Source organism: Metopolophium dirhodum, chromosome 1 (genome assembly GCF_019925205.1).
Source record: "Metopolophium dirhodum isolate CAU chromosome 1, ASM1992520v1, whole genome shotgun sequence".
NCBI lineage: Eukaryota > Metazoa > Arthropoda > Insecta > Hemiptera > Aphididae > Metopolophium > Metopolophium dirhodum.
Genome location: NC_083560.1, coordinates 101,172,972 through 101,197,377, shown reverse-complemented (window position 1 = coordinate 101,197,377; position 24,406 = coordinate 101,172,972). Strand labels below are relative to the sequence as shown.

Genomic DNA, 24,406 nt, shown 5'->3' with positions numbered 1-24,406 from the left:
CCACTTGACTCTAATTGGTAATTCAGAAAACTAGACAGCATGAATAAAAATATTATTTAACACTCTATATCTCTATATTATACTAGAGAATTAAACAATTTATGCTAATTTAAAATCAAAATAATACATTTGTTTTAAAACATGATTTTGACGAGGATATTTGAAAATCGTTGGTGCATACACTCCTATTTTTAAGAATATATTATGTGATTTTTTAGTGCATATAATTGCAAGTCTTAATTATTATATAAAATCGCTTATATCGCAGTTGCATCTGACCAAGCTGGATTGTTGTTTAACTTGTAGTTGTTGTATTGATTTCGCACAATCACCAAGAATGACTTGTAGATGACGTAAAGTATTTCCACTATACTGACCAGACTACAACCGAGAAACAGACTGGCCACTCCACCAAAAGACACTGTTGGATATAAAATTGTGTAATATTATTATTATGTTATTCGGAACATCGATTACAATACATCGGTCTTACAAACATAATACGTTCAAAACTTTTGGCACCGAATTTAATTTAATAAAGTACTACCTAGATGTTTACATTTATCGGGATTCAAAAATTATTACAGACCATTTTTGCACCTATATATATATATATATATTATGTATTCCAAATTTTATACGAATCGAATAATTTACAGAAGAATTACTCAGACTTGTCAATTTCGATCATTTAAATATAGGAGATTTACGAGGTTGAGTAATGAGTAAAATCATTGATTATAAATACCTACTAGTGTTTATAATTGATGCTATAGGTAAATTATAATTATAGGTATGAATATTAAATGTATTACCTCGTGTAATAATAAAGAAAACATTTTTTGATTTTTTCAACTAGTTCTTTATAAGTATACGGGAAATTCATAAAATAGTTTTGAAACTATTTAAGACGTGATTTTTTAGCACAAAAAAAATTAAATAATATTAAGGTATATTATTATAGTCTATCTACTAGGATTACCTACCCAACAAATCTTGAGTGGTATATCTCATGGATCGACGATAGCTTGTAGCAAACAGCTCTCTGTAATTGACTTCTAGGAATACATCGTATCTCGAGGACGATGGCTCTTCATTAATAAATTGTCTAAAAAAAATGAATGTAGGTATATTGTTTGGATTGTGTCTATATATGGACAAGTTTTATTTAGTGTTATATACACATAGTAAAATACATAGTATAAGTAAATACTCAAATTTCCCATCACAGACAGGACTATCTAAATTTAGATTTTAAAAAACACAAGTGTGTTTTTTCAATTGTACTATTCATTTTATTAATTCAGGATCTTATAAAAGTGGATAATCTCATGGAAGATTTCCCCATGATATTTTTTTATAAAAAAAATTTTGTGAAATAATTATTTTTAGAAAAATCTTATTATAAAACAATAGTTTTGTTTTTAACCTCAGTAACATGGACAATTGGATTTGTGTAACGTGTAAGGTTTATGGTTGGTATGGTTGGAAAGCGTGTTTATATGGGGCAAGGATATGTTGTGTTGAATTCAGGTGGTCACCTTTCCTGCTTAACCGCAGCAGTGGAGCACACATTTGTGAATGCGGCCAACCACCGCGTCACACCACTAGGCCTAAAGCTTACTCTAGGCCCAATAAAACTATAATATTGTCGCTCATATTCATAATAAAAAATTATTTATTTTATGATATAAAATAATATAATATGTAGTATAGGACATTGATATATAATAGGTATAACTAATAGTACTCCATAGGCATATCTATACCTTTTTTTTAGAGTACGCAAGAAGCCTATGTACCTAAGAAATTCGTTCGGGGCTAAATATCGATTGTTAAACATGCGTTTGGTTTGCTCACAGAGTTTTTCGATATTTGATTATGTTTTCTGAGAATCAGATACTAAATCATTTATCGTGATTTTTACGTCTTATACAACTGATAACACAATTATAATGATTACACATGGTTGCTTGTGTGAGAGATGTAATGCTTTTTGTTGTATTCTTTAATGTTCCTGATATTTGCTTAAACAAATGTGGCGTTTTCGTCAGAACAAACTCCAAAAATAACTTTATTAACGTACTGATAGCGTTAATTAGACCTCGTGTTTGTCTAGACAGGTGTTTTGGCTGGAGACAAGCGAGTTTGGTAACTTGAAGTTCGCTGCAGAGTACATTGTGATTCTGATGACTTCGAAATAGGGTTTCATACGACGCTATTTTTCAATAGGATTGTTTGGTCAACAAATATATGATGTGACGGTTGTCTGCTTGTAATGAAGTAATGACCGTGGCTAAATGTTTTTGGAAACGGAATTCGTAGAGTTGTCCATATTTGAGGCGGAACTCCAAAGCTATTCCCTTATTCATCTTCATGTCAGCTGACACGCAATGAGCTAAAGTAATTTCTGGGGATGTCTCAAATATACTCGTATGACTTATATGAGTTCAACTGCATTAGGTGTGGACTCTAACTGAGCAAGGTTTGCTTGCAGAAATATTTGATAAGTATCTGAAAACGCTATTAACACTGGATGTTTTTTATTTTCTTGGGATTTAAAGTTTCTGGAATTTCCGGAAGATATGGGCCGAGGTTCTTGAGTTTCTGCAATAATAATTAAAAATCGACACATTGATGAGCTTACCGAAATTCATATCGAAGCTCGGTCGTATACGTAGTAAACGAACAAGGCGGTCTGCATCTGCAATTCATGGAAAATGGTATACTCCATTTGGGAAATCCTGGTTCGTCTTCTGGGATTTTGGGGTTGCGTTGAAGTACTAAATAACGAACAATAGACTATAGTGCGCCAATATAGATTATAATATTATATTGATATTAATTGTTTAGTAATTAATATCAAATAGGTATACGTTTTGATAATAGGATTGTGATTATTGTATTGAACTTCGGTATAGGTATATTTACAGTGTTTGACCGTAGGTACCTACATATTTTCTATGGAAATTACAATATATAAAATATAATCGACAAATACATTCAATGTTTTATTTTTAACTCGAGTGCTATAAAATGAATGCTACATTATTATTTAAAAATGGTAAGCAATAAATTTAAGTATAACTATTTTATATTTTTAAATGCACAAATAAAATGTATATTTTAATTTACGAGTTTTCAGTAAGTATTTACATTAACAATGTATTATTTAATATATATATTTTTTATATGCAAAAGTGGCTTGACTTGTTAACATGCCTTTCTAGTATCATATTACAATTGAATATTATAATTTATGTATATTATGGACATAACGCATTAGAACTAATGTTTTAATCATTTGGGTTACAACATAGTTATATTATTTAATAATTGGTAATATCGTAAAAAAACATGCCCTTACTATCGTTCGCAATCAAACAAGGTATGTGTTCAATTCCACAATGGGTTCCAAGACCTATAAAACAACAACCACAAAAATATTAAAAATTAATTTATATAACATCTAACTATTAAATAATATTTTTAAAAATTCTCTGTTTGTATAACCTTCCATCCCCAATACGTTTTATACTAGGTATGTTTTAGATTATTGTGATAAAATAAGTGAAATATAGATCGTATCTCTCTTCTACCGGTGCGTCCGTAGGAGAGTGTATGACAGACGACGGTCGTAATCTATAATCGGGACATTGACATGTGTGTAATAATTTTGTGTTTATTTTATTTTAATAAGTTTTTAGTTTATATTTAATGTTGGCTGTTTATTTTGGAGTGACTAGATATAAGGACAATACACTTCTAATTGTTTGAATCGTATCTAAAAACGATCACCACCATGAGAAAATTGATTTTCCCATGTTTAAGGGTGTGTATACATCATTGGCGTATCCAAGGGAGGTTTGGGGGGATTAAGACAACTCCTTCTTGATCAGTGTAATATCAAATTATTACACGAATTAAACTATAAAGGAATATTGAGTTTGTTTTATAATTGACCAGCTGTCCTGTCCGGTAGCGTTGCCCGTGCCTAAAATGTGTTTTTTTTTGTATAAATAATAAATATATTTGTAAAAAAATGTGTGAGGAGTATACCATAATATGTGAGATAATTCTATTATAATAGCTAGTAACATAATATATATTCAATTATGGCAACTATATATATTATAAACTAAAAAAAAAATTCTTGCTTGTGCAAGCTTGTGCAAGCTACCTGTGAATAGGGATTGAAAAAATGGACGAATGTAACTTCCTACACGATAGAAGAAAGTACATATATCAGCAATTGTATATTTATGCTATATTATGGATTAGTTTTAGTTGTTTATATTTATTATTAAACTATATTTCATAGATATATTAAATTTACTCAAACTGATTATAATCAATAATGTCTTAAAAAAAAAAATCACATAATACATTTCATACCTAAATAAATATACACTTAGCTAATGATAATGCAAAATAATAAAATAATATAAATATACAAATATATAAATACGTATTTACTTGAATAAGTTTGAGAATTTCAGTAATTTTAAAAATATTTGGATGTTAGTGTTAAAAATTTGAATTAAAATTGAATGAATACTTTCACACGCGTTTGTCGTATGTACCTATTATATCAGAAAATTGCTACCTTTTTGGAGGAAAAATACTATCATTTGATACATAAATATATTATAATTGTCTATTAAATAATCACAACATCCTGAATTTTCAGGTTTTTCTGCCATAAAATAGTCTTAAAAAACAAAAAAAAAAAATTAATTTCGGGAGTAAAACTTGATTTACAAGTTTTGAATTTGTGGTTACCTACATATTGTTGCTAATTGAGTACTAATTTTCTAAGAAAGTTTTTAATTCAAAATGTTGAAATTGGGGTGCTAACTAGACTGGTGAACCAGCGTAAATATTTTTAAATAATTTTATTCAACATTAGTTGTCAACAATTAAAATATGTTTCACCCATAGATTTAATAAATAATAAAATACAATTTACTATTCAAATGCAGAAAATTTAGAAAATTAAAATGTAAGATAGGTATTGCAAAAAATATCAACAAGTTTGTACTAACTATAACCTATAACTATGACTATTTGTTTAAACTTCACCCCCTTAAATGTGCTATAATTTTTCTAGTTGAAAATCATTGATTTGAAAAAAGTAATAAATAATTAAATTGTTACATATTTTAGTTAATATGCTTAGGTAGTAAAATTTTTATTGTCTTTGTACTTAATATAGTTCTGTATTTTGGGACTCAACTAGCCTGTACCTATAGATTTAATCGTTAAATCCACCCCATGGACCGTGGCTGGCTGTTACACTTTTATTTTAACTCATTAGTCATATAAACCTACTAAGTACCTAAGACCATGGAGTAAAAACGTGTCAAGAAATTTCGGGTTTCGAGTTTCTGAAAACGTTTTCAATTTTTTTTCGAGTTTTGAGTTTCTTGTCTGAAAACGATTTCGATTTTTTTCGGGTTACGGGCCTGAAAAAAGTTTTGAATTACGAACATATACTAATATACTATTGTTTGTAATTATTATAATATGACAACTGATTTGTATTAGTTATTTTTTAGAAATATAACTATTAAAATTAACTTGATTGATCAATGATTAAAAATAAAATAATCAATATGTATCTGTAACAAAAAATTTTAGTTATTTTAATGTGGCGCAAATTACAATTTTTGAAGGTATACAATGACGGAGATTACATAATGTTAATCTTTTTTGTTTTTAATATTAATAGCAACATTGTGAAAAAAACAACGGTTTTTTTTGTGAGTACTGGTCTTAGTGTTATGTCTTATGGTTTCAAAATTTTGTTGAATAAGTTTCGTGTCTAAAAAAGTTTCAATTTTTTTGGGGTTTCTTTCGGGTTTCGTGTCTGAAAACGGTTTCAATATTTTTCGGGCTACCCGGTTTTTAAAACAGGTTTCAAAACTGTTTTTACTCCCTGCCTAAGACAGTTTTTTTTATCATAGTATGTGTAATATGTATAGATATATTTTTATGATTTATACGTTAAGAGGCCGTTATACCCGCATGTGTTGTCTCCGTCTTACAAATGCGTAACATGACAAATTTTTCGCTCAGCTTCAATTTTTCGTTAGTATAAAAATTAGAGTGAATTGACCTCTTATAAAATCTAAAGGTAAGATTATTATCTAGGCAACCTCGTGGGCTTTTTAGTATATTTTAATTTTAACGCGAGTTATGAGTATTTTAAGATGTATAAAAAATTTACAATTTACAAATTAAAATATACTAAAAAGCCCATGAGGTTGCCTAGATAATAATCTTACCTTTAGATTTTATAAGAGGTAAATTCACTCTAATTTTTATACTAACGGAGCTACACGTATTCTGCTGAGGGTAAAATTTGCCATGTTACGCACTTGTAAAACGGAGACAACACATGCGGGTATAACGTCCTCTTAAAGAATTGTAACGACTCGTCGCACCTTTGTACAATTTGAAAAAGTACTGTGTACAGTTGCACGCCTGGTAGATGGCCCTCATCCTACACTTGATGAAACACGTGTCCTCGTTGCTGCTCTTGTAGAACAGTGAGCTGAGGTTCTTCGCCTTTGCTCTGTACAAATAACACTGGCTGTTCTGAATGTCAAGACGGTTGAGCGATTCGTCCGCCTCCACCTGGGCCACGCTCACCGATATCCGCGTGATGCGATCGCGTACCGCGTGAACCTTGTAGGCAGTCGCCACGTCCGGAAAGCCATCGGGAGAGTGTATCATCACCTGTTCAGAAAAAATACTGTTGCATCCCTCCATAATGTGCCTACTTCTGTGAAAGCCTGGGCATAAACGAGTTAAAAAGTTTAAGTTAAGTTAAAAGTTAAGTTCAATATAACTTTTTAACTAAACTTTTTTGAATTTAATTTTCATTAACTTAATTTTTAATTTGATTGATTTTTATTGATATAAACTTAATAAATAACGAGTTACCGTTATCAAATTCAAGTTACATTAACTTATAAATAATTAAATATTAAATATAATACAGTTATTATTAATGATCCATATGACCATATTGCATAAACATTTAATTTTTATTATTTTAAACCATATTACCGACTATTTATGTATTAAAAAATAAAAATAAATAACTTAAGTTGAGTTAATAAGTCAATTGTAGTTTTCCTTATAACTTTTAACTTAACTTAGTTAAAATGAAAAATTAGGATAACTATTAACTTTAAACTTATTCAAATGTTTTCTATAAACTTAACTGAACTTTATTTATTTTAATTATCATTAAATTGCTCAGGCTTGCTTCTGTCTACGTTATTTTTAAATCAGATCAGGATTAAGGATCAGAACCACTTTGGAGAAATATGTATATTTGGTACCCGCCATATCAAGGAGCCATTAAAACAACATATATTTCATGTATAATAATTAATACTTTTTGAATATGTAAAAGATGCCACTCAATAAATTTGACACTTTGGAGCAAAAGCTTCTTTTGCACATTTGTTAATCTGGTCCTGTTTAAAAGTCGACCTCACTAAAGGTACCGATATTATTGTGGTAAAGTGTGCACCAAATATAATCTATTGGCGTAAATGTGGAGTATAGCTATAGGATTAACAGTAAAAATGTTATAGTTTGTTACATAGGAACATAATATTTAAGTTGGTGATTTTATAACATTACATATATTGAATACGTGTAAAACAAATCTACAGTACCCTCCCCTACAGTAATACAGGCTAATGACCTAGTAGTCGAAGCCTTAACCCTAATAAAAAAAAAATATTTATATATATATTGAATATGACTATTTATAAGAAAAATATAGACACTGCAGAAATCAGATAACTTCCTTACTAAATCAAATACAACACGATTTAATCACATTTTAGGTTTAGTTTGAAACGTTTTTCGATTGAAACTGACTTGCATACTGAGTATATTGTAATTAAATAATTCAATGAACAATAACCATTTTTAAATACCTAAGTTGTATTTATTCTTTAGTAATATAGGTACTTACCTAATATATTCTAAGCGGAGAAATTAATATTACGTATTGGTTTTACCATTTATTTAGCTATTTGTATCCTTTTATAGTTTTGTGTCAAAAAACACTTTTTATAATAGAAAAAACTAAGGAAAAATGGAAATATTTATGCAAACCTAGTTATTGACAAGGTCGATAATACATTGCTTCAAAAATGACGAATAATTGTTGAGACTTGAGTGCATTATTTACCTAATATTAAAATTAGTATTTTCTACTCACGATATTATCATTTTCAAAATAATTTTACTCTCTTTATACCAGGGCTTGAAACCGATATTCAATACCGATTTTAAATACCGGTTAAAACCCGAAATCGATACCGAAACCGAAAACAATATTGGAAAATATATTTTCGGTTTCAAACCCTGGTCATTATAATAATATAATAATAATGCAGTACTTGAAACCGATATTGGATACCGATTTTGAATATCGGTTTAAACCGTTAAAAACCGAAACCGAAAACAAAATCGAAAAAAATCAATACCGGTAATCGAAATCGAAATCGAAAATTATAAAAACCAGTATTCAAAACCATAAACGAAATCAGAAAAAATAAATACCGATATCCGAAACCGAAATCGAAATCGGACAAAATATTTACGGTGTCAAGCCCTGCGCTTTATACTATTTATTTTGAAATATTTGACTACTGCAGTTAATAAGTGATGCTCTTTACTCGTTTGTTATACTCGTTAAAAATCAATTTAAAAAAAAAATTGTAGTTAAATGAGTGTATTAGATATCATTAGGTATCATTAGGTATCATCAGGCCAAACTCCTTCATTCATATTTTATAGTAAGTCAAGAGAGATTTATTGTTTAAACCAATGTCTTAATTATTTATTACAACAACAAGAAACAAATATAAACTTAATAATCTTGTGTCGTAAAGGTATACTCGTCAGAGACGGGATGAGCCTTGCGCGGCCAGTAAGTATATACCTAGGTACCTACTTACGTTAAAGCCTCTCCTTCGATTGTCGGTTGGGAAAAATTCGCTGCTCATGTTGCTCATGATTAATTTTAGTCCGGTCTCTTTGCCTGCCGCGTTGTTTCGAAGTGGAATGAGTATTCCATCTGGTCCAACAAACGGTGGGTTAATATTGCTTACGTCACTATAATAAAACGATAATGTTATTGTAGGTTAGGTAGAACCGAAGGACTGATGTCCTAGAACACTTTTACTACTTGGTGATTTAAGTGTTCCAAGATTAGCACCTATTAATATTTGGGTAGGCAACCACACATCTGACATGGTCTACATATTTAATAGGCCTGACTTGGCATGGATAGGCAACTTTACTCTCCTCTACGAAAGACTGAATTATATTATATTAATATAATTTGCATAATAAATTGATGTGACAATGCTCTTTTGCAGAGTTGAATAATATTTAGATTCCTATTTATTATAAAATAATAGATATAGTATTTCTTTAGCATACTATATGGTAGGTACAAGCCTCAAGGTACAATTATAGGGATTTGCAATATCCAATTTAGACATTTAGTATTTAGTAAAAAGAGATATAGCACATTAGAGATATACATTTATCTATAGTTTACCATAGGCTTGCATTAAGTTGTAACTTTTAGTCTGTATAAGTTAGGACGTTAGTTAGTGATACCTACTTTGTACTTCTCTCGGCCGTTTGGCTGTTAAATGAATAACAAAACCCTTCTTCGGTACGTTGAAACCGCAGGATATCCCTGCATTTGTACGTTACGCCTCTCCAAAAGCATTTTATGAATATGTCTTCTATGGATGGTGCCAACTATATATTATAAATTATTTGCAATGTGTTAGAATCCACACATCAAAACATAAAAACATTTTATTTTAATATTATTCCTTTAAAACTAAAGTTCGTAAAAAAATATTAAAAGAAAGGTGAGCCAGAGGGTAACGCTCTACTGTACAGTACTTGCCAGAGCCACAGAATATATTATGTAATACAGAGCACGGGAAGCACTGTGCGACCCTCTACTTCCGTTTACGTATTCCTCGCTACACGATATTTAAAAACAAAATATGTAACTTTTTTCTTTTATATAAACCCAATCAAAGTTAAATATTCATTTAAGTAGGTATTTACTTTGGTCATGTGTAGGTACTGACACACCCAGATTTTTTCACCAATGTTATTAGTTATTACCTATTATTTTGTCAATGTTTTTAATTTATTATTAAAAATGAAAACTAAAGTAACATACTAATGAGGAAATTCTATAGCAGAAACATTTGATTTCAGAGAAATTTGGATCTTATTATTTCTGTTTGCTAAACAAAGAAGTAAACGTTTGCAAACGCCATAATCCAGCGTTTTGTTTGATCAGCTCCAATCACCAGCGTTCAATACCTATACCGTGGTTGAGTCTCACGGGCTCTCTATAGTTATTTATTATAATCAATACTTAACTTTACTTACTTTTCTATTATTTTGACTTAAGTTTATTAATCAAAAGTACCTACCTAAATTGATTTTATTTAAAATTAGAACTGCTACCTATTATGTCTCAAAATATATATACCACGGTCCTCGGTTAATTTACATACTGCACCAAGCGCTTACGAATTTCATAAACGTTGACGTTTCGTCCAGCAAAACGTTTTCTATTATAGGATTTCCTCAATGTTTGTATTGTAGTTTCACTTATCAAAGTTCGTAGTGATACCACACTTTAATTATATAATTATAATTTATATGTAACCACTCGGTAACTAGTGTCTAGTATGCTCTTCGATTACACTTAAATACATGGTAATTGGTATGTCCCATTTACTCCTATCCATATATGATATATATATTATTATCTATGAGCATGGCAGTTAACAGTCAATATTATAAGTATAAAAAAATATGTCCAAACATTTACGTCGGCAACAGTTGTCAACGCGAGCATTTGACACAGCGTAAGAAGGTCCACTGTGGCCTATGAAGTATTCACTTCAAAAATGTAAATAATAATATGTACCTACTCATTTATTACCTATATATTAATAATTATGCCCGGATCACTGAATTTATTTTGAGTCATAGTCGACCTGATGTATGTTTTAATTTATTCTTCTCGTGCATGAAAAATGTAATTATAATACTCAACCACCACTGTTACCTGTACGGTATAACCAGTGTTGGGAATCATCTAGATAATTTTATTTAGATAAATTATCTAGATAAAATTATTTCTTTAATTATCTCATCTAGATAAATGTAATGGTTATCTGTGGTTAAATTAAAAAAAAATATGTTATATTTTATCTTATCCAGATGATTTTTTGGTTATTTTTTCCCAACACTGGATATAACTATAGGTATAATAGACAATAATATAATACTTAGAGATGGGAGCTTGGTAAATTTTACCAGTAAAGTAAATTTACGTTAATTTTACCGATAATTTTTTTACCCAGTAAATATTTTTACCGTTTTAAAATTTGAGTGACCACTCATTTCAATTGTTTTCATATGCACAACAACGTTGTAATGACTTTCATATCTCCACAATGCATGATATATAAATATGACTAGTTATATGTATACCTGCTTATATTTATATCATGCACATGAGATCTTCCAGCAAATAATTAGTACTAAGACAAATTTTAACACCATCATCTCAGATTTATTTTAAACAATATTTTTAGTCCAATATAACTAATAAAAGTTGGAGGTGCTAAGCACTCCCTGGCACCCCGTTTGTGCGCCAATGCTTACTTAAAATATTATAATACTTTTAGTAATAAAGAGTGGACGAGTGGTACATTGGTTAAATGGTTAGCTTAGTTATAAAAATGTTATTGAGTTCGTATATTAAATTTACTAAATAAAAATATTGTACAGTATTAAAAAATGTAAGTACATTTACGTAAAATTCTCATCTCTAATAATACTATAATAACACTAAATAAGAAACGGGTACCTATTGAAAGATTTTAGCTCTATATTTTTACCATAAGAAAACATGTGTAACACAAAATCGTCAATTTTTGAGTTATTACATTAATTTAGTCACAGTGCGTTACATTATGATGTGCTCAATACAATAATTTTCTTCTGCGAAAACTAGTTTTTTTTTTATAAATATATATAAAGTAAAAATTTTGACAAAATTAAACAAAATTTCGAAAAATGTTCAAATTATTTTCTAGTTAAAAACTTATAAAATGTTCAATTTTTATGGATGTTAATTCAAAATTAAAAATAAGAATTCTCATAAATAGTTCATACATGTAACCAAAATCTAAAAAGTATATAAACACAGTTTTTTTTTTCAAATTTGAACGAATAATTATTACATAATATTAAAACCTGCAAAATGAAAACCAATTTTAGTTATTTTGTTGTAATTTAAAAAAATTATTCGTGGGTACTTGAAACTTTTAAATTATATTATAATATTGTATACACATAATGACATTTTCAAATGCAAGTTGTTTGGCAAAAATTAATTTAACCTACTGTATAGTACTATAATGCTTATAATAGTAAGATAAACTACTTTAATCACAATAATTATCATAATATTTACTTTGTTATACTAAAAGCTGACAGACCGCGGTCTTAGCTCAGAATCGTTTTTTGTATACAATGATAATTGAATTCAAATTTAATACATCCATTACATAGGTACCTATAGCAGAGCGTTGCCCGCTTACCCCATTCTTTTGTTTCTGGTATTATTACGACGGTTTTTTTTTTTATTTTTGGTACCTACCTATTTTGCACGGCGTATTTTTTTCAAGTTTCATTCTTAATATTTACTTTACAACACTGAAGCGTATATGATAATATGTATTCTTTTAACTTTTAAGTGATTAACCCAGCGTTACTTACTTTTAACATGAGATCAGATATATCGTCCAGGGGTATTTTGACCGTAGGTGTATTCTGAATAATATAATATAGATTCGTGTTATGCGGGAATTGCATCCTTGCAAGTGCTATTAACGAATTCGTCCACTTAGTTCTCAAGTCAGAATCGTTGGAATGTTTACTGAAAACAAAGAAAATACGTAGGTCATAGGTAGGTAACTATAAAATATACCTACTTAATATGATAAAATAAAATAATAAATCACCGAATACAGAAACCACATGGGTAGGTAATTTTAATCAAGATCCCACTTTATTGGTATCTGGTAGGCACCTAAATAATTATTTCGTAATACACCAGAAAATAATTGGGTACTCCATGTTATTATTTTGTAATTATTTATATATGTAGGTAGGAGAATATTCTTAATACCTACCTATCTATTAAGTCCGGACAAAATGATGTGCTGCGCAATTAATGTTTTAAACTAAATTAAAGGCTAGGGCCCCTCTGTATTGTAATACCTAACCAAGATGGTCGTTTTCACATGTAATTCATTTATTTTTTACAGCTTATTAATTTTTTATTTTATTTATAGGATCTTTAGGTACCCATAGGTATAACTTAATATTACACCTAACTGCAGTTATAATATTATAATATTATTATAATTTATGCATAGGTATATTTAATAACAAATTGTATATTTGAATCTAGTATTTTATAGATCTACATTTTAGATTCTTAGCGGAGACTTTCTCTCGGAGCCTATAGCAGAGGTTGGCAACCTTTTGAGAGGAAAGAGACAAAAGTTACAATTTACAAAATTTCCCAGTTTTTAAAGAACCACTTACATTTTTGGTTTCAATATTGTAGTATTAAATACTGTCAAAATTATTTTGCTTATATAGTTATATGTATATATTTGATTTTTGATTTAAAATAAAAGACTTTAAACACAAAATAATATTTATTTATGTAAAAACATATAAATATTCTTAGCACAAAACTTATTCAATATTTTTTTATATAACAAAATATTGTTTTTGATAATAAAACAATTAAACTAATCTCCTAACTGGAGAGCCACAACTTTAGACCGAAAGAGCCACATGTGGATCGCGAGCCGCAGGTTGCCGACCCCTGGCCTATAGCATACGTCTTGTATGAATAATTCCATTTAATAGCAAAAAAAAACAATTATAAAAATCGAAAATACGGTCTAACGTGACGGATTCGGCACAGCCGGTCCGAGTTCGATTCTCAACCACCGGGCGGCATTATTCTCCGTGCAAGTCACGGTGTCCGGAGAACAAGTGCCGCCATCCCCCCCCCCGGGCATGGCAGATACCTACAAGTGCCCAATCAAAAATTCTTCCAAACCCAACACACACGTGTTCCTCCCCCTACCGACTTAATAACCTACAGTAAAACTAAAAATAGCTAATGGCCTCAGCTGCCGGGCTCAAGATCAATTAAAAAAAAAAAAAAAAATCGAAAATATCTCATGACTATAAATAGCGTGACATTTCGGAGAACTTTTTCTTTTTGGTAAAGGAAGAAAAACTGTTAGGGGACCGTCAATTAAAATTTCTTATGTTAGCCATGAAAAGAAATACTACACAATTTGAAAAATGATAATGGCTATAAATAGCTCAAAAAGAGACAAAATAGTTTAAAAATGTTACCAGGTATATGGAAAATGCTAACATAAATATTTGGCGAACAGTTCGTTATTCGTTTTTGAAATACAACACAACATCATAAATTGATTAATTGGAATTCCATAATTTACCACTGAATATCAAATACCGTAAAAATTATGATTTCAAAAGCTCATAAAAAATTTATGTTTGGTTTAAGTAAACATTTTTTTGTTAAAGGTAGAAAAACTTATGTTAAATCTAAGCTCTCTAAAGCAAAAGTTTTATGAATTTTAACGTTTAAAAAATTTCTTATGGCTATAAATAGCTAAGAAAAGAGTCAACGTTTTTTAAAAATATTACCATGTATGAAAAATGGTAATTTTAATATTTGATAAAAATGTCAAATTTCTACGGTGATGAGGTTTTGAATTACACCAAAATATAAAAGATTGATAGAATATAATACTTCATTAAGTTACCGAGAAAAATCCAATATCTAGATGTTAATTATTATGACAATAATTAATGTAAAAGAGGAAAAAAAGACAGAATAAAAACATGACATGACTGAAATAGCTCACTTCCCGCCCTTGCCACACAATATACTATTTTATCACGCCTGCACCGAAAGTTTGGTTTTCGATAGCGGTTGAAGCGTTGGAAAACGTCCTTTTTCCGTCCAGCGGAAGGTAAAGTGGAAATCCCCAAAAGTGCCGGTCGGTTAAGTGGAAACCCCCAAAAGTGCTGCGTACGCATTTCACGAGCGAAGCGCGTATACCCTGCGCAAACAGTCACTGAAATCTATACCATGGTTGTCGGTTCCTTACAAATTATAAACTTTTTGGTTACATTTCATAATCATATTATAACCTCCATGCGTGACGCTTAAAATAAATAAAACCAAATGGTTTCTTTCATGAAATATATTGTAATTGTTGTCGTATAATTATTATAGTCTAGTTGTTGCATAGATCTCTGCATTACCTTTTCCGTTATCGATGAATGTAGAGCACGATTTAAGATATACAGGTTAAACATCGGCCTATAACGAATAGTACTTTACGATGACTGGTGAACCAACTATCTGAAACAGCTGAGGGCCCAGAATCACTAGCGCTCGTTATTGTGGTTTAAATATATTAAATATATATATAATATCATAACGACATAAACCACTTACCACGGTTATCTGTTTTTGATACCAATAATACCTATAGTATATAGTATTATTGAATCTTTAAATTTGTCCTCAGGGTGCGCTAGTAGTACTGGAAACAGCTGTTTCAGATAGTTAGTTCACCGGTCAAATTATGGGAGTTCGATACGCAACCTGTATAATATCTTAAATCGTGATGTCTCGGCGTGACAGAAAATAGTATGTGTGGCTCGTGCGGGAAGGCAATTTCCAAGACAATATACCATTACAAGATGAGATAAAATAAATTTGCTCAAAACTTTCAGCCACATATACATTTTATTTCTATCTGAAATTATATAAACTGTCCGCTATATTGACTGTTGTTACTACCTAAAATAGTACAAACTGTCCGCGGTCTTAATTTTTTCTAGGTGGTCGTACAAAGAGTCCTACAATATCTGACTATATCTGTATATAATATATTGTCCGTATTTGCTTTTGTCAGTAGTAAAAATATTAAATTTAAATTTAAAAATTATTTTGTAGTCAAAAATGTATAAAATTAGCATAGCCCCTCCATAATTTGTATTTAAATTAAAGTATTAAATCCTTCATTTTAACATAGAAACGAGCCCGTGCACCAACATGATTATGTTAGAATATGTAACATATAAATACCTACCTAAATGTTGTTATTTTTTTTAATACAAATATTTTTAGTTTAATTAATAGATGTATTATAATATATTAAATGTAGGAAAATGAGTGAGAAAAATATGATTGTGGTATTTGAATAGAGGGTGTGGGAGGCAGAGCCTCCCAGGGGTCTGTTTCATTTAAATATGTTATGCCTCTCCAAGTTAAAAACTGAAATTGTGCCTATGCATATTATTATTTATGTATTTCAATAATACAATACGCCTACAACTATTAACGTTTAATATAATATTTTATAAATGTAGGTACCTAATACTAATACATAATAATAATAATAATAATAATAATATTTAATTTGGTAGGTAGGTACCAGGTATACCTACATATTTATGTTTACATAATAATAAATTATAACTAACAAGCCTATATTAAAGTGTTGTCAAAAAATTATCCTGTTACAAAATTCTTTTATAACATTGAGTTATTGACAGTGGTGATGTACTAATGTTTATTTAAGTAGATATAAAATATAAAAACATATTATTATAATGTATAGATATTGTATAGATAAGTATGATATTGGTATCCATGGTAATTCAGAAGCATACAAATGGCATGTACGGGGTGATTAATTTAATGTAAGAATCTCATTATTTTAGAAAACACTAACGATTTTGAGAATATTTATTTCACATAATATTGTAAGTCATAATTTTAAGCATTATATTTTTTATCTATACTATGCTTTTAAGATTTTTTGATTTATAAATATCAAATTTTGAACAAGTAGATTATTAGTTTAAGTATTTTAAATTTAGATGAACGGAGAAGTGGACCGACATTTTAAGGGGCATCAATGTTCCAAACTACTCATCTAAACATTTAATACTTATTACTCATAAGCGACATGCCTAAAATATGATTTTTATGTATCGAAATACACAGATAAATCATCTGCTTTGAAATAAGGAATTGAAAATACATGTTTTCATTTAAAAAAAAATTAAATATTAAAAAATAATTTGATAAAACATTTATATTTTTTTTGGATAAACGTTGTTTATTAACAACTGTAAATTATTTTTGAAGTTATTTTCATAAACTATTTACATTTTATGAAATAAAGAATGTATTTTGTTAAATCACCTAGTATGGAAATTAAAATAAAAAGTTAAAAATCAATTTAATATTATTCAAATGATTGTAAGAGGAAAAAATTGTAATTTTAAGATAATATAAATATTCTTTCATGATAATTTATATATGATAAATGATAATACAAAAATAATTTAAATGTATAATAAAACAACTGTCAATTGCCTTATATTCAACTCATAATTTGTTATAATTTATGATGCTTACAGGAAATTATTCTAATTACTAAAATTTCGAAAAATAGATGGGCACAACACAGATCTACGTGAGATTAGCAATTACTAATGTAGGTAGTATCATCCAAAAAAAAAAAAATTTGGGTTGAGCTCAGTTTATAGGTACCAAATATATGCTGTTTTTCAACATCATTCGATGGTTTTTTTTCTTTGCACATAATGAAATCTTGATATTTCTGAGAATATTAATATCTATTTTTAAAAATATCCTGATATTTCCTTTTTCAAAGATATTTTTGATACAACTATACAAGCCCGGATTAAGGAGAGGTCCAGGGGGGAGGCATGGACCCCGGGCCTCAATAAATAGAATTTATTTAGAGGCCTCAAATTTGTCCATTACTTTTTTCGTTATAGGTTATAACACTTCATAAATCACCTAAAAAAAATCAATGATTATTTAGCGAGGAAAAAAGCTTGTTAATTATCATTTATAAATAAAGTGGTACATTATTCATTATTTATTGCTATGTACCTAATACCTATATATATTTATTATAACAGGTACCTAATATTAAATAATATATAAATATTTTTTTTCGTACAGAGGTCTCATTTAAAACTTTGGCCTTTGGGCCTCAAATTGTCTTAATCCAGGCTTGCAACTATAATATAGACTCCTTTTTTCTAAACCCATAGGTACACTAGGTTCTTTACTCCAATTCTAACTCATTAAAATGGTTTTTGTTGTATAGTTTTTCTACAATTCTGATCTACAGTTTTAATTTATCAGCCAAAATCAACTATAATTATCTAGCTTTATTTGGTAAACATAATTTCTATTTTATATATTTCCAGAACAATCAAACTTAATTAGTTGTATATACTTAAGCACTAATTTGAGAGCCTTTGAATATATGATTTTGCTGATTGGACAAATAGTAACTGCAGGGAAATCAATCTTGGTGAGTGGATAACGAGGGTCATCAACAGCAACTTCCATTGAAGAGTAAGAATACTTCTCCCAAGATGCCGAAACCAAAACCACTATAGCTATGCTGGCGACAACCAACAACAGTATCCACATAAATCTGTATGTATAATTTTAAATTATTTTAAACTCTCAAAAATATAAGTTGAATAATAAATCAGTCACATCAGTATTAATAACTAAATACCTCTTCCATGGTTTCTCGTCTTTCTGAATAACGTGCCTCAACCCATGTATTGAACCATTTTCACAGTAGTCAACCCAAATGCATTTTAGAGACATGATAAATAAAATATTATAATATTGTTACATAATATTAAGTATACATTATTTTATTTGAATTTAAAAAATGTATTACAAACATTAGACACTGGACAAATGTTAAATGTTACTGGGGTTCAAACAAAGTATAAAAGTGGAATATCAATAATTAAATATTTATGGAAGGGGTGCGGGGAGATGACTTCATTCAATAACGAATGAAAACTGTTTATAATTCAAAGAAATGGGCACTATTAAAAAAAAAATATAACGATTATATATTGTAATATGTATACAAAAGAGTATGCAAACATAATTTTAATTATACTTAGATTTCATTTGCAATGAAAACCATGGCCAATATTATAAAATTTATAGTTTATACTGTAATTCAAAGAACTATTGTTGTTGCCAAACATATGTATGGTTGGTGACTCCAACTTCATTGGTATTTTTAGGAAATGATCACACACCAAAAGTGCATGGATAAATTAAATATATAGTATGACCTATTGTAAAATAAAAATGAAAGGTAAATATCAAATTAATTAAAAGGTTTTGAGATTAAAAAAAATGTGGTAGTACAAGAATGGGTTACTTTGTTTTTCAATATATAGACAACAAATGTTGCCTCCTGGTTCACCAACCGCATATATACTTGACAACTTCTAACTGACTAAATATTATTAACAACACCGATTAAATTAATTTAATTTTTAAAAGGTAATTAATAATTTTATATGTATCAATGTTTGTGAATAGGAAAATATTTAAGTTATTAAAGCTTATATTTTGTTAGATTAAGATTGAGGTTCATCATCATGATATCCATTGTGCGGTGGCGGTTGTCCTTCGTTTTGAGCATTCTGAAATTGCATCCGTAATCCATCTAACAGATTGGGATTGGCTGTTTGCAGACGAGTAACTATAGTTTGTCCACTAAAAAACAAAATAATAATTATAAATATATATGCATTTTAAAAAATTAAATACATGTTTATTTTTAATATTTAAATGTATTGTTTCTAGCTTCTGTACATTATTTTTATTTTTTTTTTTTAATTGATCATTAAGCCCGGCAACTATGGCCATTATCTGTTTGTTTGTTTGTTGGTAAACACGTGTGTGTAGTTTTTGGCAGATTTTCAAGTGGGCACCCGTAGGTATCTGCCATGCCCGGGTGGGGGATGGCGGCACTTGTTCTCCGGACACCATGACTTGTCCGAAGAAAACTGCCGCCCATAGCCAAGGAATTGAACTCGGGTCGACTGTGTCCGCCCTTCTGTACATTAATAAGTTATTTAAAATAAAATTTAAATCTAAATATTTTGTAGCACATGATGAACACTGTCATCGTAAGAATAAACATACACATTTATTTCTAATAACTAAAAATATACGTACACTTGCATCAGTCTATCTAGTCCATCACTGCCAGAATTAGTTACATCTCCTAAAATGTTGTTTAACCTAAAAAAAAATATAGTAATACTTTTTAATTCTTAAATATTGGCATTTAACGAATAATAAATAAAATCTAGTAAAAAATTATTGCATACACTGTTGTAACTTCTGGATTATCATTCATAATACGTGCAGCGGTTTCCATTAAATTTGGAGTTGCTGTGATAGGGTCATTCGGCGATTGTGATGGTGGTGGTGGTGGTGGTGGTGATGGTGGTGGTCCGGGATTAGTATGCAAGTTATTCAAAGTAAGCTGATAGTTCCGTTGATAACCCTGGTTCTCAGGATCTAATTCACATGCTTTCTTGTAACACGATACTGCTTTCTGATAATCTCTCAGGTAAGAAAAAGCTAACCTATTAAAATAGATAAAGATAAACTTTTTAACAATAAAAAAATGATTTATAAAAATTTTAATATTATATAATATGATGGGGGAATGAGCGATCATCACATTTAATAAGTGAGTACTAAATAATACAATAAAACATATTAATCAAAAATATTATGACAAAATATATCCCTACCACAAATTTAAATAAATATAAATAAAGAATATACCGGTAAAAATGATTTATTTTTACCAAGAACCGTGTATATGACATACAATACATACATTGTTATTATCGTTGTAATCACTTGCTGTATTTAATACATTTACATTTTTTATATTTTGGACTGAATAATCAAAAAATGTTTCAAGATCTATAAGCCAATAATAAAAATTATACCTAAATTTGCAACTAATTAGTTAAAAAATAATTATTCATTTTTAAGTTTATTAATATATATAAATATATGTTTTTTTAAAAAAAAAACTGCATATTTAAGATATTTTAGTGTATATGTATGCACATGTTATGTTATTTTTTTTAAGTTCTGTTAATAATATTACATGTAAAACATTATAATAAAATACAATTTGATGTGGTTTCTAACATTTTGCCAAAATTATTAATTTCTATTGAATGCTATTTATAATCTTAATTATTATTAACTAGAATTATAATCACCCCAAACGACAATATGCCTTGCAATATGTTGAGTCAAGTTCAATCGCCTTCTGGCAATCCGTAATAGCACTGGTGTACTTGCCGATAGCATTAAAGGCAGCAGCTCTGTTGCAATAATAAATTGGATTGAGTGGATTTAATTTGATCGCTCTGAAATTTAAATTAATATTGACAAAACAATTAATTAGAAATAAGTGCTAAACATTTTATAGGTAAATATAAGTTTTACTATGCATTATATATAACAATTGACATTTTAAATAGTATACTTTTATTTGCAGAACAGCAAACAATCTTGAATTATTATTTTTATATTTAAAGTATTAAGAAGACATTATTTTGAAATATGTATGTAAATTTGGTATGAAACTACTAGTTTTGAAAATTGGAATTTAACAATAAACATAATACGTTAATTTAGTATAATTTTTTGAATTTGTCAGTAATGAGAATATTTAAATTATAATTTATTTGTTATTGACTTGATGTTTGTAAATTAATTATGTACTAAAATAAAATAATATTGATATAGTAATATATTAGATAATTTTTAAGAATGTCTATAAGATCATTAAAAATAAAAATAATAATGTTATTTTTTATAAATATTAACATTTTTAATTTGCAATATACTTTTTATTGTAAAAAACTACCCATTTTAAAGTAATAAACACAGAGTTTAATAGATCCATGTTTTTATTTTAACATACATAGTGTAAGATTCAATAGCCTTGTCATTATTTTGCGTTTTCATATAATCATTCCCAAATTTCTTATGGTGTTCAGCTTGTTCTTTATTAAATTGACTTATATCTGACTTTTCGTTCATCTAAAGTAAAATATCATTGTTTTAATTAACATACACGAAAAATTAAATATAAATACTTTATACAAATTAAAGTTGATAAAAATATGAAAAATATTCCAATTAGGTAATACCATTGATTAAATATACATGTATATTTAATAAACGGTATTACAATTAGGATGATAATCAACTAAATAAATACAGTGTACTCTCGGTAATTATAAGCTGACAAGGAAAATAAAAATTTTACTTACTTAACATTTCGAGTTATCAAAATCTTAATGTTTATTGTTATTTGAAGGGGAATTTAATTTGTTCGAGATTTTGAGAGTTTCAAGTTATCAAGGTTTGAATTACCAAGAGTACACCAGTTATACATTATATTACATAAATAATATAGTGGTGATCAATTGAATGCAAGGAAATGTTTCAATTAATCATCTCTGTTGATTTTATCTCACTTATAAAATAAATAGTAAATTATTTACCACTGGTTCTCTAACTTGATAATATTCTTTCACAATACTTTCCAACTTAATGTCAACATCATCAGATTCTGTTGGATTTAAATTATATGCTGACTCAATGCACTGAACTGCTACTTCCATACTTTCCAATGATTCATCATTGAAGCTTCCATTACTTAGTTGGGTTTTCAAATGGTTTACAATAAGTAGAGCCAATTTTTTTTTGTCTTCCATCTAGGTAAAAATTAACATTAATTATACAAATAAATAATAATAAAATAGATCCCTAGGTGTTATATTTATACATGACGTAAATTACATTTAGTAACTATTTATACCATATGCTTGAATTTTTTAATTTAATGATCGAGTATCCATGACATAGTAAATATTTATTGTATGTTAGAACTTAGATTAACGAATATATTTTGTCATTTTTATATTATTATATATCACACTATATATATTATATACTCTGTTCAAGTTAAGATTGAACCGCTTTCACTGAGTCCCCAAACACTAGCCAGACCCCCCATCAGATGGCTATGCATTCTATGAATGGCCGACAGTCATCGGTCGTCAGGCTTGGTGTTCATACTCTCACCGGTGTGTAGATTGTGGTGGGGATACACAGAAAAAACGTGTTTTGGTCAGCCGAGTGGTTTAATTTTAAACTGAATGGAGTATATTCTAACCTAAGAATGCATTTCAGGATTTAGTTATCTATCTTGTGACGTAAATGCTGTGAATTAAGTTAATATAAGCCATTAATAATTTATAGTACTTCGATAAATTGCATGCACACAATTTATAAGGTTTGTTAACCAGTGATCTGTAGAACCATAAGCGTTTTAACTAACATCAGTATTGCGCATTAGTCAGAAAGTCTACCAGCCTTTTTTATTTTTTTCATGTGGCTTCGTTACATGGAAGCTGAACTGTTTCACATGGCTTAACCCCAAAGTCTACCAACCTAACACCTGAGAAGTCACTTGTTTATATAAAAAGTAATGTTCCTTATTACCCATGAAAATCTAGAATATTTTCTCTCTCTGATGTACATCAACCATCATGTGAAGAAATCTGTGAAGATCTGGAGGATTTAAAATCATCGTAATAATATGTCTATGAGTTATAACTAAAACTAAAAATCCTCAAATTTCAAACGCTAATATCTTCGTGACTACCTTACGCCCAAATACTACTAATAATTTCGGATTGCTGTATTGAAAACACGGTTTAAAAATAAGAAAAATTATACCAGAATAGCCAAAATTGTATCGCAAAATTACTGACGTTACGACGTCGACAACAACAGCAACCTTTACATTAACATAATGGGCGTCATTCACACGGCATATACCTAAACCACATTTAAAATTCAATTCAACATACCTTAAACGATGGATTACTCGAAATCTTTTTTACTGAAGTAATACAACAATGATGTTGTTTAACCGTTCAAATGTCGCACGTTGTTGTAAATATTATATCGGAATTGTATTATTATTACTATTACGGTTTATTGTCATGTAACATTTCAACAATAACAAAAATGGCTAAGCACCATGACTTACAGGTTCGGAATAAGTAAAATGTATAGTTCAATGCTTTTGCTATGATAACGAGTTAGGTTTTTGGTATGTTCAATGACGTATTTGATTGGACGGAATAATAATAATAATAATTTTGTAGTGATCGACAAACGTCGTTCGACCACGTAACCACGATCTACTCGATCGGAGGTTGTCGCCGGAATACTGGATCGTTATCTCGGGTT

The 24,406-nt window shown here is 28.9% G+C and overlaps 2 protein-coding genes across 2 annotated transcripts; both read right to left on the bottom strand.

Annotated features, from left to right (window-relative positions):
* Nucleotides 1-209: 209 nt before the first annotated feature.
* LOC132934202 (sodium channel protein Nach-like) lies at nucleotides 210-18,937 on the bottom strand. Its single transcript, XM_061000477.1, has 10 exons — nucleotides 18,801-18,937; nucleotides 18,510-18,713; nucleotides 12,871-13,030; nucleotides 9,665-9,807; nucleotides 8,991-9,147; nucleotides 6,447-6,741; nucleotides 3,368-3,421; nucleotides 2,648-2,783; nucleotides 987-1,108; nucleotides 210-421 (listed from the first exon to the last, which is right to left on the bottom strand). Exons 1-10 carry the CDS (start codon nucleotides 18,893-18,895, stop codon nucleotides 258-260), a joined length of 1,530 nt encoding a protein of 509 aa, XP_060856460.1. The 5' UTR covers nucleotides 18,896-18,937; the 3' UTR covers nucleotides 210-257.
* LOC132934203 (small glutamine-rich tetratricopeptide repeat-containing protein alpha-like) lies at nucleotides 18,928-24,285 on the bottom strand. The gene is made up of 7 exons (XM_061000478.1): nucleotides 24,022-24,285; nucleotides 22,648-22,860; nucleotides 22,062-22,180; nucleotides 21,352-21,501; nucleotides 20,434-20,694; nucleotides 20,279-20,344; nucleotides 18,928-19,813 (listed from the first exon to the last, which is right to left on the bottom strand). The coding sequence occupies exons 2-7, from the start codon at nucleotides 22,858-22,860 to the stop codon at nucleotides 19,675-19,677; spliced, it is 948 nt and encodes a 315-aa protein (XP_060856461.1). The 5' UTR covers nucleotides 24,022-24,285; the 3' UTR covers nucleotides 18,928-19,674.
* Between the last annotated feature and the right edge of the window lie 121 nt (nucleotides 24,286-24,406).

Bases quoted from the DNA above. Each gene is read 5' to 3' on its own strand.
- LOC132934202 (XM_061000477.1), bottom strand. From the start codon at position 18,895: ATGTCTCTAAAATGCATTTGGGTTGACTACTGTGAAAATGGTTCAATA. The intron at 3,422-6,446 runs GTGCGACGAGTC...GTTGTTTTATAG, and splicing joins CTTTTTCAAATTGTACAAAG to GTCTTGGAACCCATTGTGGA. The intron at 422-986 runs GTAGGTAATCCT...TATATCCAACAG, and splicing joins TACCACTCAAGATTTGTTGG to TGTCTTTTGGTGGAGTGGCC.
- LOC132934203 (XM_061000478.1), bottom strand. From the start codon at position 22,860: ATGGAAGACAAAAAAAAATTGGCTCTACTTATTGTAAACCATTTGAAA. The intron at 21,502-22,061 runs GTATGTTAAAAT...TTTAAATTTCAG, and splicing joins GCTATTGAATCTTACACTAT to AGCGATCAAATTAAATCCAC. The intron at 20,695-21,351 runs GTGATTATAATT...CTATTTTAATAG, and splicing joins AAGGCATATTGTCGTTTGGG to GTTAGCTTTTTCTTACCTGA.